Source organism: Larimichthys crocea, chromosome VII, assembly GCF_000972845.2.
Source record: "Larimichthys crocea isolate SSNF chromosome VII, L_crocea_2.0, whole genome shotgun sequence".
NCBI lineage: Eukaryota > Metazoa > Chordata > Actinopteri > Sciaenidae > Larimichthys > Larimichthys crocea.
Genome location: NC_040017.1, coordinates 26487954 through 26504595, shown reverse-complemented (window position 1 = coordinate 26504595; position 16642 = coordinate 26487954). Strand labels below are relative to the sequence as shown.

At 44.1% G+C, this 16642-nt stretch overlaps 1 protein-coding gene across 3 annotated transcripts in view; it reads right to left on the bottom strand.

The window, feature by feature from the left end:
• Window positions 1–16642, bottom strand: part of nova2 (NOVA alternative splicing regulator 2) — a 74562-nt gene that overhangs the window by 13868 nt on the left and 44052 nt on the right. For all 3 annotated transcript variants that reach the window (XM_019271426.2, XM_010741961.3, XM_010741962.3), the window contains one exon: window positions 9896–10062. In XM_019271426.2, coding sequence (XP_019126971.1) covers window positions 9896–10062 — 167 coding nt within the window. The remainder of the gene's footprint in view (window positions 1–9895; window positions 10063–16642) is intronic.

Here is a 16642-nt window from a genome sequence, read left to right as displayed (position 1 = left end):
GAGGAGGAGAGGAGAGGAGAGGAAAGGAGAGGAAAGGAGAGGAGAGGAGACGAGAGGAGGGGAGAGGAGAGGAGAGGAGAGGAGAGAAGAGGAGGAGAGGAGAGGAGAGGGGAGGAGAGGAGGGGTTTGGCCTCCATCCAGCTGCTGACTACAACGTCCTGTTGCTGCAGCTGCTGGGCCGAGGTCGAAGGTCAAAGCCAATCTCCTGTTCATGAATACACTCAAGGCAAAAACTGTGGAGGAGCAAACGATGGGAAGTGTGGACTGCAGCAGGGATCCGGCTTAGCAGATGAGTCCAAATCAATGTCAACAGCAGAGCAGAGCGCTGATTCGATTCAGGAGCGACTTGGAACAGGTCTGACTGTTGGCAGGTTACGAACGCCAAAACTGTCAAACGGCTCCGACTTCAAATGTGAGCCAACGATCTTCAAGTCTGACTGTTTGTGACGTAAAGAGACAGTCAGTGATTTCTGCTGGAACACACTCACTCACACCAGATAATGATTATATGAGCGTTTGCAGCTCGGCCAACAAATCCGGCTCCGCTCGTCGTGACCTGACGCGGCTCACGTGTCACGTTCAGACCAAACTCTGAATCAACCTGAAGAAGCAAATTCAAGTTCAGTTTGAAATACTGAGCGACTGCTCAGCGTCATCACTGAGAGAACGTTGGACTCTTTGTATGCGGCTGTACTTTCTCCTTCATCCACCCTGCACTCAGCAGACAGGTGAGACACAGCCCAACAACAACAACAAAGCAGACCTCCGTTTATCCATTTCAATATCGCCTTATCAATCATTACTGATCGGATCAGCTGATTCTCCAACACGGTTAATTAATGCAATTAATTAATTAAGTAATTAAACTAGCAAGCAAAGAAATGTGTGGTCATGGAGGTGAAATGCTGCTACGAATTCTCTTTATTATTATGCGACATGGACCCGTTCATCACTGTCGTCATGCTGAGATCGAAAGTGAAGACGAAACATGAAAAACATTAAAACAACGAAGCTGAACGAAGCTCGCAGGATTTTCCCTGAAGTGTTTCTGTTCGTCCGAGGAGGGCAAACGTTTCGCTTCATCGACCAAAGCATGAAAGTCATTTTGTGTAACTGTAAGAGTGTGTGTGTGTATGTGTGTGTGTGTGTGTGGTGATAAGGAACAGAGTGTTGAGGTCATCGGAGCATGGAAATCTGAGAGAACAATGTCTCATTTAACAAACGAGGAAACCACGCCAACACACACACACACACACACACACACAGTATGCTGCTAGTTTGTCGGGGTTTAACCTTGACGTGCAGTGTGTGTGTGTGTGTGTGTGTGCCTCTCCGTTTGTTTTAATTTCACGAGTCTGAGCAGAAAAAGTCACTAAAAGCTTTCGGAGTGTGTCGTCGAGTGTTGACACAAAACATTTTTCCATTCACTGAAAAGCTGTTTCAGTGTTTGAGTCGGCGGAGACATAATGTGATAAACAGCAATCCAAATTTCATTTTGTTGAATAATTAATGGCACAGACTTCGACGTCGCTTCAGTCCGAACGTTAAACACTGTGAAGAGTTTCCTCTGAAAGCGGATTCAGACTGAGCGAGCTGGAAAACAAAAAACTTCTTGGCATTTATTCTTTTTTTATTATTGTTTTATTACTTGGGCGTCGTTCACATGCCAGAAAGTGACAAGAATATGTGAATACATTTGAATAAAGTGTAAATGTGAAAGGTTTGCAGAGAGAGAACAAAAACAGAGATTTGTAATTAAAGATGTAAGTAGAATTTAGTGTTGGTCTTTTATTTTGACACATTCCAGCCTGTTGTTGTGTCCAGAAACGTCTGATAACCTGGATTTAATCTCAGATTTGAACTGTGCAGAGATCTAAAGCACATAACTGCACGCCGAGAGCTCACACTCTCTCCGTTTAACCTTCTCCTCCTCGCTCCATCCTTCAATGTTTTCCCTCCTTTCTTCTTCTGTCTCTCACTATGCCGGAGCTGTCACAGAGGAACCGCCCCAACTTTGTGCTACGTTCCATTCAGGTCACAAGGCCGCATGTACGTGCTGTCACGCAATCACACACACACACACACACACACACACACACACACGACTTCATGATTTCACTTGTACAGGTGTGAAAAAGGTGAACGTGGTCCGACACATGCAAACAGACAAACAGATAAACACACGCACAGAACAATAAACACGTGTCATTCGAGATGTTCTCACACACACACACACACACACACACACACACACACACACACACACACACACACACACACAGTCGAGGACCACAGACAACTGTTGAGGCTGCTGCAGTTTGAACTTTGAAGTCTTAAGCAGGGACTTTAGCTTAATCTGCCCCCCCGTGATCCACAGGCTTAGTCGCCTCTCTCTCTCTCTCTCCCTCATCACCCGTCTGTCTCCCCCCATGTCATCCCTCTTTTTCCATCGCTCTCTTTCGTCGTCTTTCTCCTGTCATTCTCTGGACCGTCCCGGAGCGCAGAAACCCCCCTGTGGGTTTAAAAATAACTGCAGGACAGGAGAGCTGCGGTACAATGACACGATGACTGACACACACACACACACACACACAAATATATCCATAGTACTTATACTACATGTCCCAGGCTGGATTTCGTCCTGTAATCCTGCAGTTTAAGTGACATCAAACTTGTCAGGGTCAACACACACACACACACACACACCACACACACACATAAAATGACATCATTCAAACGTGATGAAACACATTTGTGGTTTTCAAACATAACTGCATGAATCATTAGAAATGTTCCTGATTTGTAAACCGATGTATTAATGAATCACTTTTTTCCTCCCTGTGAAACTTTCTCTGCAGCCAAACCCACAAGAAACTTTTAACGGCGCTCCAAAGTTTCCAGAAACAGCGAACATGTCGGGATGAATTTAGGAGACTTTAAATCATAATACATCTCAAATGTTTCCATTCGGTGCTCGATGTAAACTTCACGTGTTGTAACTGCAGAGTGAGACTTCATGAGATCATATGAGGTTTGAGCAGCAGGAGGATTATCACGGCCTCCTTCTGTCCGTCACTATAATCCTTCGTACCCACTGATTATGAGCTGCTGTGTTTTTGCGAAACGCGTGAAGCAGAATTATGTGAATCATTTTTGTTCGATAATCACAGACGTGCACTGTGTTTTTGTACCGAGCATCCTTAGTGAAGAAAATGAAAAACAAACACACCGAGCGTGCAGCATCTCCAACAAGTGACGTTCAGATCGAGCTGTTTGTGTTCGTAAAATGAACTTCTAACAGTCTCACGTCAGGCAGAACTTACAGTGTCACGACTGACAGTGAAGGTAAAGGTCGAGTTAAAGACTCTCACAGGAGAGACAAACAAATAAAAACGTCAACCCGCAGCAGAAGATGAGAAACTAATCATCCTCCTGATGCCCAACGTAAATCACTAACGAGAATTTTAGAGCATTTGTATTGAGACCGAGCGGAGTATTAACATACAGCTGACACGCGTGGGAGGAGTGATGGGTGTAATAACGTTCATCAGATCCCCCCCGGACACGTTAGAGGATCATACACCTGATGATCATACGCACAACAAAACAGTTTGACTGCAGGAAGATGAGCCACGACAGAAAGTTGTCAAAATAAAAGAAGGATTAAGCAGAGCAGATTAAAAAGTCTGTTTAAAGGGTCAAAAACACAAAATCTGTTGGACATTAACTGTCCTCCCTTTTTCTTCTCCTCTTTCTGTCCTTGTGTTTATCTCCTCAGGAGGAGGACGCTTTAAAACCTCCCTCTCTCCTGCTCAAACCACTCCCCACGTGGCAGAGATCCTTCCTAACACCTCCCCTCCACCTCCCTCTTCACGTCTTAAAGAAGTAAAACAATGACAGGAAGTGAGAAAGAAGTCCGTCACACGTGAATTTCATTTTTTCAGGGGCGTTCATGCGTGTAAAACGCTGCCGTGAAAAAAAATATGAACCGAGGCTCGAGATAATGTGATGCAGACGCTCCATCATCGCTGCTCGGAGCAGATAAGAGACGCTGTGTGTGTGTGTGTGTGTGTGTGTGTGTGATTCTCCTGACTCAGCAGCGGCTGCAAATCACAGGACTGACAGTAAAAAATAGATCAAACATTATGTAAGGAGGTGAGAGAGGAACATGCTGTCAGAGACGGATCACAATCAACCGCACAGAGCAGACGTGACGTCCTCGTGAATTTATGCTCGTTAAAGTGATTATAATCGATATTTTTTTATCCATAACGTGACAGTTTGAAAGAGGTCGTGATGAACCTGAAACTGATCTGACATCAGACCTTCGCTCACTGACTTGTTGCTGTTTGAGTTTTTCTGGCTGAAGATGAAATATTCCTCTCCTGCCAGTTCCTCAAGTCTCCTGCTCCTTCATCATCTGATACAACGTGAGCCAGATTCAACGCTTTCCTGACATTTACGGCTGACTTCCTGCGCAGGGACGCAATAACAGGAAGTAGGAAACAGGTGTTTGTGCCAGAGGTGAAAGGTCACAGGAAATGACCCCCTTTCTCCTGCAGGAAGCCGCTGTTGGGAGCGGCCAGGGAAAACAACCAGACTACAGTCGACGTGAACGCTCCCTAGTTTTCAGTCTGAATAAAAGCCAGAGCCAGGGCCAGAAATAGACCCAGAAATAATCCCACAACAAAACCACAGGCCACTTCCAGCTGATCTCACGGGGGCTCTGCAGCTCACTTTCAAACGCCGTAATGCAACAATAACAGACGAGAGGGCATGTCTGACTGCCAATATGAATACAATATTGATGCACTAAGTAGGTGATGCTTCAGTACATTACATATAAACACAGTGCGGGTGGTCTCCAGAGTGTTTCGGCTTTTATGTAGCTGCTGATGTTTGTGTGCTGTTACTGAGTTTACAGTGAAAACAAAACAAACCTCGTTACCTAAAACCTGAATTTTGGAACAAGATGCCTTCACAGAGCAAACAGCTGCCAAGCACGGGATTTTAGTAAACATCACTTTCAGTTCGGTGTGGAACAACAGCAGCACGAGCAAAGAGCAAACTGTTACACTTGTGTCCATAATGTCTCTATAAATATCCGTCTATAGTTAGCACACAATAATCACCAGGAGCTACTGGACATACCACACCGAGTGAGGCCGGACTGCAGAGAGCAGGAGGGAATTTTATTGCTCATGAATACAAACGAGGAGGATCGTTCCTGTACTTTCTACGACGCAGACGTGAATCTGACTGTTTATTTAATACCTTAGAGGAATGAGCTGTTTTATTGTGAAAAATAACTGTTTGTATTTTGCATATTTACAGATTAGTTTGATTTCTTAAAGCTGAGCTGCCTCTGGTGGACGTCAGAGGAACTGTGTCTGCAAACATTTACACAGCGAGCTCAAAAACTGCACAAACAAATATGAAATGTTGCATGTACGTTCATGCATCTGACACTATATTACAACAAAAACAACACCAAAACTACACCATGATGTCCTTTTATTTTGGAAGTCTCCTCGTGTCTCTAACTTTAATTCCTGCCTGTGAGCTCCTCTGTTTCAGTGTCATGACACAGTTCAACACCTCACACAGTTTAAAGCAGTAAAAATACTCTCTGGACACATCAGGTCGTATCAATCGTCTTATCGAGAGCACCGATCCTCATGTGAAGTGTAACATTAGAGCGTGCTGCAGTGTGAACACACCGACGTGATGATGTTTGAGTCGAGAGGCGGGAACAAAACAAACAGAATAATAAAAGTAATAAAAGCCCTCGATAAATTCTCCTCGTCCATCTCTCGTGTCAGACCTCATTAGAGTCGGTAAAAGAATTTATTCAGCTCATAAATCACTGCGCCGCGCTCCTGTCCTGTCATGTGGCCTTGAAGCGCGGCGTGTCGTCTGTCAGTGTCGTCGCCGCTCTGTTTTTCTTTCTATCAGCAGCTGCTTCTTCCAGCGAAGCTCTCCGTCACTCCGCAGCTGTCGGCTAACAAGAGTTCAGATCTGCTTCCAGCTTTCAGTCACCCACTCAGCCGGCCAGGCTCGCACTGTTGGCTCCGTTTGTCCTTCCCCGCGTCTATCTATCTTCACGTCATCTTCCTCCACACTCCTCTTCCTCCATGTCCCTCGTTCCAACTTCTTTTCCACAACATCACAAACACCCTTCAAACATCTCTCTCTCTCTCTCGCCCAGTCCCAGGAGGGGTTACCCGGTGAGGTCAGCAGCACATGCTGCAACAGCCGCGCTCATGACAAGAAGAAGAAGAAGAAGAACCAGAAATAGTAGACAATCAACGGCTGCACCGCACTGGACACCGATTCATCTTTCAGGAGCACACATGTGCATGATGGTGTGTGTGTTTTCATGAGGTCATGTGTCACATGAGGTTTGTGTTTCCACAAAGACGACCATGAAGAGTCGAACAAGAAAACTATGACCCCAAATCTGTGTGTAACTGTGTGTGTGTGTGTTCGATTCCTCATCACTGCATCACACTCCTCTGATCACACTTTATAATTCATTTACAATAAAAAGTTTTTATTCTTCCAGATTTTCTTCTCTTTATTCTAGGATTAGATTTATTTTGTAGATGATTTTTCTCAGGTTTAATTGGAGAATTAGCAAAATTTAATTCATAACTTTTTGTATTTTATATGATTTAGAACAGGAACTATATTTTATGTAATACATAAGTGAATAGCAAAGTGGAAACTTGATGAGACGTATCACACAGCTCTGAAACTAATTTAAATGACTAAAAACCAAGTTTAGAGTTTAAGCTGTGAGTGACCAATGTCACAAAATGTTTGATATATTAGAAAGAGTGAAAATCTCTGAGCAAAAAACATTTTTACGACGCCTCGTGTACGCAACGGAAACTTAAATAATAAAAACAAAAAGATTTTTTTGTATTTGAAACAATGGCAACACAAGAAAAGTCTCCGCGCTGCTGCATGGTGGTAAATCAGGAAAACAACGGTTTGAATTCAGATGTAACTAGTTAATTAATTAAATATGTTCATAATTAGCCCTTTATGACTAATACTCTCTTTAAAAAATATATTTTCACCACATTATAATGTTTGATATTGTTGTTCTTTATGGCTGCATTATTGGTTAAAATATAACATGTTATTTTTATACGAATAAACTTCACGTCTCTGTGTGTGTGTGTGTGTGTGTGTGTGTCCAGCCGGGCTAAAGAGGTTATTTCGGTGTGTGTGTGTGTGTGTGTGTGTGTGTGTGTTAGGGGGGGTTTCTGTCTTTGTGTCAACATGTGTGTATCTGATGAGTGTCGTCAAATCCATTTAGTCGCCTCTCCGACGTGGTATAAATAGCCTGAAGAGCAACAGGGGGATTCAGCCACTATTCCAAGTGTCTGAATATCAGCAGCTATTAGCCTGCTCGTCTCCCCGCGGCTGCTGGCCTGCATTACTCGACTGTCAGTCAGAATCAGACGATGGCTCGTGATGCAAACTGAATAAAAGTATGGCACACACACTCACACACACACACACACACACACACACACAGGTAAAAGGCCTCAACATGTAGCTCATCTGGACGATGACACACACTCAAGAAGGATATCACACTCCTGCAAGCAGCTGGTTAGTTCAGCTTAGCACTACGACTGGAATCAGGGCGAAACATCTCGCTTGGCTCAGCGCGGCTGAAACAAAATCTACCAAGCAGCGCCTCCGAAGCTCACAAGCTGACATGTTATATCCCATTAGATTAATCTCGACAAAATGTGATGGGTAAAAATGACAAGTCAGCATTTCACGAGGGTTATCTGCTGCCGTGTTTTCTGGATCTCCACCGGGTGAGCGCCAACCACGACCTGACACGAGGCGAGGCGAGGAAATAATCCATACCCGCCTGAGGAGAACAAAAAATGTGCAGCATTTTTTTGTGTTAAAATTACCAGCAACAAACACACACATATGTGCAAACACAATCCAATACTGTTGTCTGTGTGAGTGTGTGTGAGTGTGTGTGTGTGTGTGTGTGTGTGCATTGATTAATTATGCATAAACTCTCTTCATAACTTGCACCTTAGAATTGTGTGCTCTGCAAAAAAAAAAAAACTGTCTCAGGGTGTGTGTGTGTGTCTGATAACTATAATTATTCAAAACTATAAAGGCGTAGCTCCTTCCCCTCCTCCTCCTCCTCTGGATTCTGCTTATGACGGAGAATGAGAAATCGCAGGAGGGGAAAAGACGTACGCAACATTAATGCAACAGCAGAGACGAGGCGGAAAAACAGAAAAACAAACTTCTGAGGACGTTTTTTAAAAAAAATTTCATTTTGTTTTTTTTCCTTGTTCTCGTGATTACATTTAATTTATTTGGTTTTTATTGTTTCTGCTGTGTTTTAGTCGTGTGTGTGTGTGTGTGTGTGTGTGTGTGTGTGTGTGTGCCGTCCAGCAGGCCTGAACAGTCAATAGTTGGAAACAATGCCAGACCTGACTAATCAATAGGGAGCAATCATGGAGAGAGAATGATGATAATCACTTAAACAGATACGGGTCAGAATCAATGGCCGCAGTAATTGTCCAGCTGTGATTGGCTGCTGGAATCAAAAGTTTCTCTGGGCGATGAACATCATGTGTCATCACATTTTATGATCCTGGAGGCTCGGCGTGCTGATGCACCTCCACACAGCGGGGAACAACACACAGACTGCAGACGACATTCGTACAAACAAAAACTTCTTCAATCAGAGCGACTGGAAACAATGATGTCATCACATGAGCGTCTCAACACGGCGGTTTGAGCGCACTGCAAACAGTGAGGTTAGAAGAAGCCACTACAGCGACTTTTAATAATACAAAAATGATCCAAGTTGAATATTTGTGATGCACGATCAGCAAACTTGTTTATTTCCATGAAACTTTCTTTAAACTTTGTTTCACTGCATATTTCCCCCGCCCTGGTTTTCCACTGACCCCCGGACGGATTGACAGCGGTTACTAACGTGTAGTTGTAATCCCGTGTGAGCATTTTGTAAGAATAACATAACATGGTTATGTAAACATCATGTATACAGTGAGGTGATAACCTGAGTAACTCGGCAGGATCAGTAACAACAACTCATCCTGTGAGTGGAGAGCGAGCGAGAGGCGATGAAGCTGAAGCTTCATGTTTTTCATTAAGACACACTGATTGTGTGCATGCGAGTGTAGAAGATTTACGTTATTAATCCCTCAATGGGGAAACACACACACACACACACACACACACACACACACACACACACCAAAGGATCCTGGCACCTCTCCTTACTCCATCATATCTGTGGTCCATGCTGGAGTTGAACCGGCCACCCTCTGGTTCTTTAAGGCCAGAGAGAGAGAGAGTGTGTGTGTGTGTGTGTGTGTGTGTGTGTGTGTGTGAGAGAGAGAGAGTGATCGGGACAGTCGCTCACACTTCCTCCCTCAGCAGGAAACTATTTCCTGTTGGTGTGTGGAAGTTTTCAGGAAAGGTTTTACGTTCACACCTTCATCTTTCCCTCCTTTGCCTCTCGTCTTGGCTCCTCTCCTTCCACTCTGTCCTCCCTCTCTCTCTCTCTCTCTCTCTCTCTCTCTCTCGTCTGATTACACGTCTGTGCGCTCTCTCCTGTCGTTTTGCTTCGCCTCATTCAGCTTCACTCAAACAGAAAATCACAACCCGACCACAGAAACACACGGTTTGACGTTCAAAGGGCAAACACTTCCCCTCCGTTCGGCCGAGGCAGAGCTGGCACACACACACACACACGCGCATACACACCTAATAAACACACACAAACACACCTCATAAACACACACACACAAACACACCTCATAAACACACACACGTGGTTGTAGGTGTAGCTGCCTGGGCTGCTCACACTGACCTGTTTGACGCGGTCGGGGTTGACGGTGGTCTGCGGCTGCAGGATGCTGACCGGCTCTGTCTTCTGGGTGCTCTGAGGCATCTCCCTCACCTTCTCAGCGATGAAGTCATGGACGCCGTTCAGCGCCTCCACCGTCCCCTGGATCAGACACACCCGCTCTGTCGTTCCTGCAAACACACACACACACATAAACAGGTCAGTGCATGAGTGAAACTGTGCAAGAAGAGATGGAAAGAGCTAAATTTAAGAAAAAAGATTATATAAGCATAATTTCCATCAGATGCTGAGCACTTGTAAAGTCATTGAATTTTATTGCTGCTCCAAATTTGTGTCACTTTGATGAATGAATGTGTTTCCTGTGTCCAGGCATGTTAATGGAGGGTGGCAGAGCTGCTGCACAGCCAGAAATAAAACAAAGAAGAAAAACCTCATCATATATTCATAAGAAATCATTTCCATCGAAACCTGTGGACGCAGAAACGTAAAATGTTTTACGATATTCAGAGTGATTTGTTCCATTCAGAGTTTCTTCTGTTCAAAATGTTTCCACAGGTGTCTGGAAACTCACGAGTTGATTTGATGTTGTGCAGAATATATATCGTCTCAGTTCTGACGTTACGGTATTTCTGGTTTCCTAATTTTTATGTGCAGTAGAACAAAAATGAAGCCGACCCCGGCTCATACTGTTTTAACAACCAAGATAAGAAAAAATACCAAGAAACTTTAATGATCCCCGCAGGGAAATGATGCTGCAGCAGCAGAGAGAGAAAAACACACAATGAGAAACAAGAAATGTATTTTGAGTTAAAGGAACGTTACATTTCATGCGGTCGGTGATATTTATAGCAGAAAACTAATTAGAAACTTGTAATTACATATTAGATTTGATTGCCTTAAGCTTCTCTGGGAGATAAAATGTCTTTTTCATCTTCATCTCTCACATGTAGAATGAAACATCCAGAAAACAGCAGAGTTCATATTTCCACTGTTTATGTCTCTTTCCAGGACTCGGTCCAATCAGGAAATTAATTCCCTGCTCACATGAAAAATAAAACATGCTGTTGTGATTTCCAGCCGTCTGCTTCAGTTTGGGCGGAACATGTGTGTGACAACTGTATCTTTACGATTTATATCAACTGCAAATAAGCTGGCTAAACTCTATAAAACAAATCAAGAAACTGTGGAGCATCACAGGATTTGCACTCCACTGCCGGACAAACTTTGATTTATGTTCAGTGAGCGAAGTCCAAACACACTCAGAACAACTTTTCTTGGAAAAGTGTGAGCACACGTGTATGAGTGTTTGTTGTTTGTGTCTCTGCTCAAGTACACATGAAATGAAACGCTGAAGATGTCTGCATCCACGATTATGAACAGTGAAGAAATCGACGTGGTTTTTATACAAATCAGGCGGAAATCAGAGTTTCCTGACGGGACTGCAGCTGCTGTTAGCTCAGTTTGTTAGCCGGGCTGCCTGGACTGGGAGCTCAGAACAAAGAGGACGCTGACAGAGAAAGCTCAGAAGAGAAAAGGAGAGAGTGAGCGAGGAGAAGAGTAAATGTGGGACTGACTTTCAGTGGTGAAACTAGAGGTGCTAAAACTGCTGCTGTTGCTTTAAGAGGTCGATGCTGCGTCACCTCATAACAAGAATGTTTCCTCGTAAAAAGATGATTTGATCTTTGACGGTTTGCAAGTTTCAAGAAGTGATTTATCACTTTAAATAATGAATGCAAACAATGGCTGCCTGTAACGACAGAAATTATCATCACGATCCCGAAGCACACAGTTCGCATCATTAGCTGTGGGGTGCAAAATATCTGGGACTTGTAGTAAACAGGCCGAGATATGCAAAACCACAAGTGTGGCTCTCAGCAGCTGTAAATCAGAGCTCTGACCTCAGGGCGAGTGCTGCGAGCCAGAGCGACGACAAACAACACTGTGCATAACAGTTTATGACTTCACTGGATATTACAGACAGACAGACAGACAGACAGACAGACAGACAGACAGACAGACAGACAGACAGACAGACAGACAGAGGGGAATCTAGGCCAATGCAAAGCCTCTCAGTCCGGCTGTATCTCAACACTCAAAGTAAATCTCTCGCTCGCTCTCTAACCCTTTTAGTAATTTATTCTCTCTCTCTCTTTTCTTTCTTCTTCTCATCTCGCTTTGTTTCCTCTTCTTCCTCGTCCATCTCTCTCTCTCCCTCTCTCTTCCTTCCCTTGACTCCAGTATTTAGTAGGATCTGCTCTTATCTCCGCTCAGCAGCGTGTCAGTTAGCGCTTCCTGTCTCCTCCCTCCCCCTTTGCAATTGTTGGACTGGCTCGGTTTGGCCCGGCTCGGCCTCTCTGTGGCTCCACTGGGAGCAGAAGGATTCATGGACAAAAGCTGTACAGTGTGTGAGTGTGTGTGTGTGTGGGGGTTGGAAAGTGATACATGATGGTGCGAGGGCAGAGAGTTCAGGGAGACGGATCTAGAAAATTCATAAAGAACATCGATCAGCTCTGATTAAAAAGTTTATCCTCGATATCTGTGATGACCTCACACGTGGACAAAGAGGTGAACGTGCAGCTACGAGCTGCAGGGCTGAAACAAAAGCTGCTAAAAATAAAAACACACAGAGCACTGAGGCATTCGCGGCGCTCAGCTACCTGCCCGTGTTTACGGCGTGCTGACAGAGCTGACGCGGCGTCCCTGTCGACAGCGGCCGAGCGACGAATGACACAAACGAGCTGCTCGCATGACATTTCAGACACGCGACGTTTCAGCCTCATTCTGCATTTAATTCAGCATTAGTGAGCAGAATGACATGACCGGTGTGTGTGTGTGTGTGTGTGTGTGTGTGTGTGTGTGTGTGTGCTGATACTGAGGAAACTGGGCTTCGCCTCTCCCTGACAGCTGGTGCCCTCTGGGTAATCTGGACTCGTCCAATCAGAAGCAAGGATTAGCAGGCCATTGTCTTGGCATGAGTGTGTGTTTGTCATATTTATGTGTTGTGATTGTGTGCGTGCATGCATTTCTATGTGTGTGTGTGTGAAGAGTGTGGAAAGGCCACTCTGTCAGTGGGGATCACATTGATGCGGCCGTGCAGCTGTGTCACTGCAGACCTGCAGACCTGCTTAATGTCATTACAAAAGTCTGACTTAGAGATCAATGAATATTCATGTAGTACAGAGCATGACTGACACTTCTGTCCACGGTGCTCTGTGCATCACGAGCTGATTAAACTCCTGAACTTTGCTGTGTTAAGGTGGTATTATAAGTGGATCGTCACTCGTTTCTTTTATTTTCTTTCATTAGAGCAGCTTCGATTAAAACTGGATTTTTTTGGCCACTAGAGGACAGACAAGCTGCACAACAAGCTCTGACATATTACCACTTTGTAAAGTTTTGACATCCCACAAACATTCATTTGGAGTCGTGTTTGTCTACGAAATCTTGAGAAAAAACGTCTCTCTCTATAGCTGCTTTTTCCGCATTGCTTTTTGTCCTGCAGCGTTGTTTGCGGACACAAAAGTTGCCTGCTGCTGCTGCTGGAGATGAGCCGTACAGTAAATGTGCTGTAAAAACTGAAACTCTGAGCTAAAAGAGGATAAAACGCTTCACAGAGCTGCAGAGTTGAGGTTCCTTAGGTTGTTTTTTCCGTTGCTGTGAGAGGACGGAGCAGTGCGTGATACTAACAGCTCAGAAAAATCCTCTTGGAAACAGAAAGAGAAACAAACCGAACAGGCCGCTGACTGTGATCACGTTTGGACGTTGGTCGTGTTTATCACAAATCAGCGGCGTCGCGTTCATTCACACGTCCCTCAGTGACGGAGAGCGAGCTCCATTTGGCATTTGACTTCAGTCCGCTGTGTGCATGTGTGTGTGTGTGTGTGTGTGTCTTTGTATGGTTTGTGACTTTTGCATTTCCTCTTGTAAAGTCAACCTCATCATTTGACGTTTTAACGGTTGGAAGCACTTTCCAGACTTGATGTGCTGCAGCTGCTGAAGTAATATCTGCTCACTGTCGTCAAGGATTCTGCGTTTATGTAACAAGTTTATGAGACTTTATTTCACGGACAGAACAGAACAGCAATATATTTAACATTTCTGTTTATAACGAGCGCGGACATTGAGTCGTCACAGGTTTTGCTTGACTGAAATTGACTTTTTGTCTCAGTCCCGAGTTCCAGGTGCTTTCAGGTGCCGTCCATCCTGATGGGTCAACATGCAGATACATCTTAACAACAATTACGCCAAACCACCAAATGCATTTGCAAAGACTAACCACTAAAATGTGTTTTAAACAACCATGTTGAAGTCAAACCAGAGTTTATTGCAGTGTTTGGGAACATTGGAGAGGCAGCACAGTGCCAAGTAATATTGGGAAACTATAAAAAGTAGAGCTGAGTGAGTGAGAGTTTCACACATTTTTAAATATTCAAGTTGTAGAAAGTTTCAGGTCAGCAGGTCGGAACTTTCTGAGATGAAACACCTGCAGCGGAGGCAGCGAGGGACTAATAATGCCAGAGGTTCAACGTTCACTGAGCCGCAGATATCAATAAAATCTGTTCATGGTGCTACGAGACATTTTCATAAATACAGTTCGCTGTGGAGGCTGCAGCATGAGGGAGAGTCACGCTGGACAAACCTGCAGCACAAAAAGTACAAGAGCTTCAATTACGGAGCTCTTATTTCTGTCAGAGGATGACGAGGATTGAGAATGAAAAGCGAGAGTCTGTGAAATTCAAACCAGACCTGAACTTCAACACGCTGTTTCCACAGTGTGAGTGACCCAACACCACTTCATTCAACAGCAGCATCATCATCATCATCATCATCATCATGATCCAGGCTGGGGACCCTGGCAGTTGTTTTTATTAAAATCTAACTAGCATGACTCACTCCTTCCTCCTCTCCTCCTCCTCCTCCTCCTCTCCCTGATGACCAGAGAGGCACTGGAGGCAGCAGACACAGAGCACAGCGAGCTGCCTCTCCTCTGATTTCTGACTCACAGTAACACACACTAACATATGCACGCTCAGTATGACGATGCATACTGATGCTGCTGGATGAGCTGCAGGATGGGCGACAGCAGAAAGTGCCTCGATGTTAACATGTCAAAGATTGAAGCAGCGGCGACGCGTCCGCGAGGAAGATTGATAATGTTTGTCTGGAGTCAATTCGATTTTTGCTTTTCAGACGTCAAGTCAACGATTTAACCACATATGAGTCAAACTGTCCTGTGGTGCATCAGTGTGATGTAGTTACAGTGTCTCCGCACTGTAAAGACTCGCCGTCTCTCGGCTCGTTAATTGAGGCAGAGCGGTCAAGCTGCAGCAGCCGTGATTCACTCCCTCCTACATTACACTGCCCTGAAACTGATGCAGTGAAAGTCAGATGAAGGCCAGGATGAAGAGTTCATATTTAGAATTAAAGCCCAAAAATGCAAAAAATAAAAAAATTAAAGGGGCACTAATTTTACAGTTTACTCACCACGGAGAGTCAAACCTGTGAAAACGGCTTTAACGCCTCATCTTCGACTCAAATAAATAAATAAATAAATCAACATTAACTCTTTAAAATCAGCTGGATAATATAATGTCAGATTGTGTAGGACACGCTTATTTATTATAATGTTTATTATAATTTATTATAATATAATTATAATGTTCTTCCTGATTATGCCTTACAATTGAAAAATTCTATTGTGTAGAATTGATATGAACATTTTTGCAAGAAAAATTAATATATAGTATAGAGGGTATAGTATAATTCTTGCCTGTATGCTATATATTCATAAATATATAAATAATGTATATTAGTATGAGCTCAGAGTGTGAAGAAACGTCCTGATCCAGTCAATCAAAAAACAAATAAAGCAGAGATTTGATTCATGGCAGCTGCAAACTGGGCCACCGAGGAGTCTTATGAACATTTACATTTACAGACTATGATGTAAAAATTCTGTGATTTCTTATTAATGTTGTTTTTCAGCTCAGACGAGCCTGAAGTCTCGTTTTCACCGGCAGCTCGTGCGCCGACTGTAGTTTTGTGAATTCCTGCAAAGTGACCTATTTGTAAGAAAGACTTCCCTCCCTCCGAGAGTCTTTTAAAGATCCCTGAAGTTCCCTGTCTGGAGGAAGTTTCTCAAACTTTTTTTTTTTGTTGTAATATTTGAGATAGATTTGAGAGTATAACAGAACAGCCCGAGCAGAGGAGACGAGATGTGACAGCATCGCCAGAGGTCTTGTGTTCACAGGTACATGATGTTCATCCCCTGCTATGCCGAGATGTACAGCTTTTTCACTTCCAGCAGCACTCTGATGGAAAAACATAGCAGCGGGGGAGAGAAAGACAGCCAATGGAGAGAGAAGAAAGAGAGATCCAGAGGTTCACAAGACTTCTGTCACATCCGAAAAACATCAAGCGAGGGCCGAGGCAGAGGGAGAGACGGAGAAATGGACAGAAACTCAGAGAGGGAGCGGCAGATCGGCACAGAGTCACAACGGTAATGTCAAAATGGAGTGACACCAGAGAAGAGCTGGGCGGAGAGACAGACAGCCTGCGACGCAGAGAGAGAAACCTCTGTGAGACCTGTCACAACAAAGGAGCGTCAGTAAAACAGAGAAGAAGAAAGACACGCCGACTCTGCAAGACGTATAAGAAATATAGATACAGAGAGAGAGAGAGATGTCTACGTCTGTTCAGCTTCCAGGTGAAAATGTTGGAATGGAGGAACACTTTTGTAAATTAGAGACA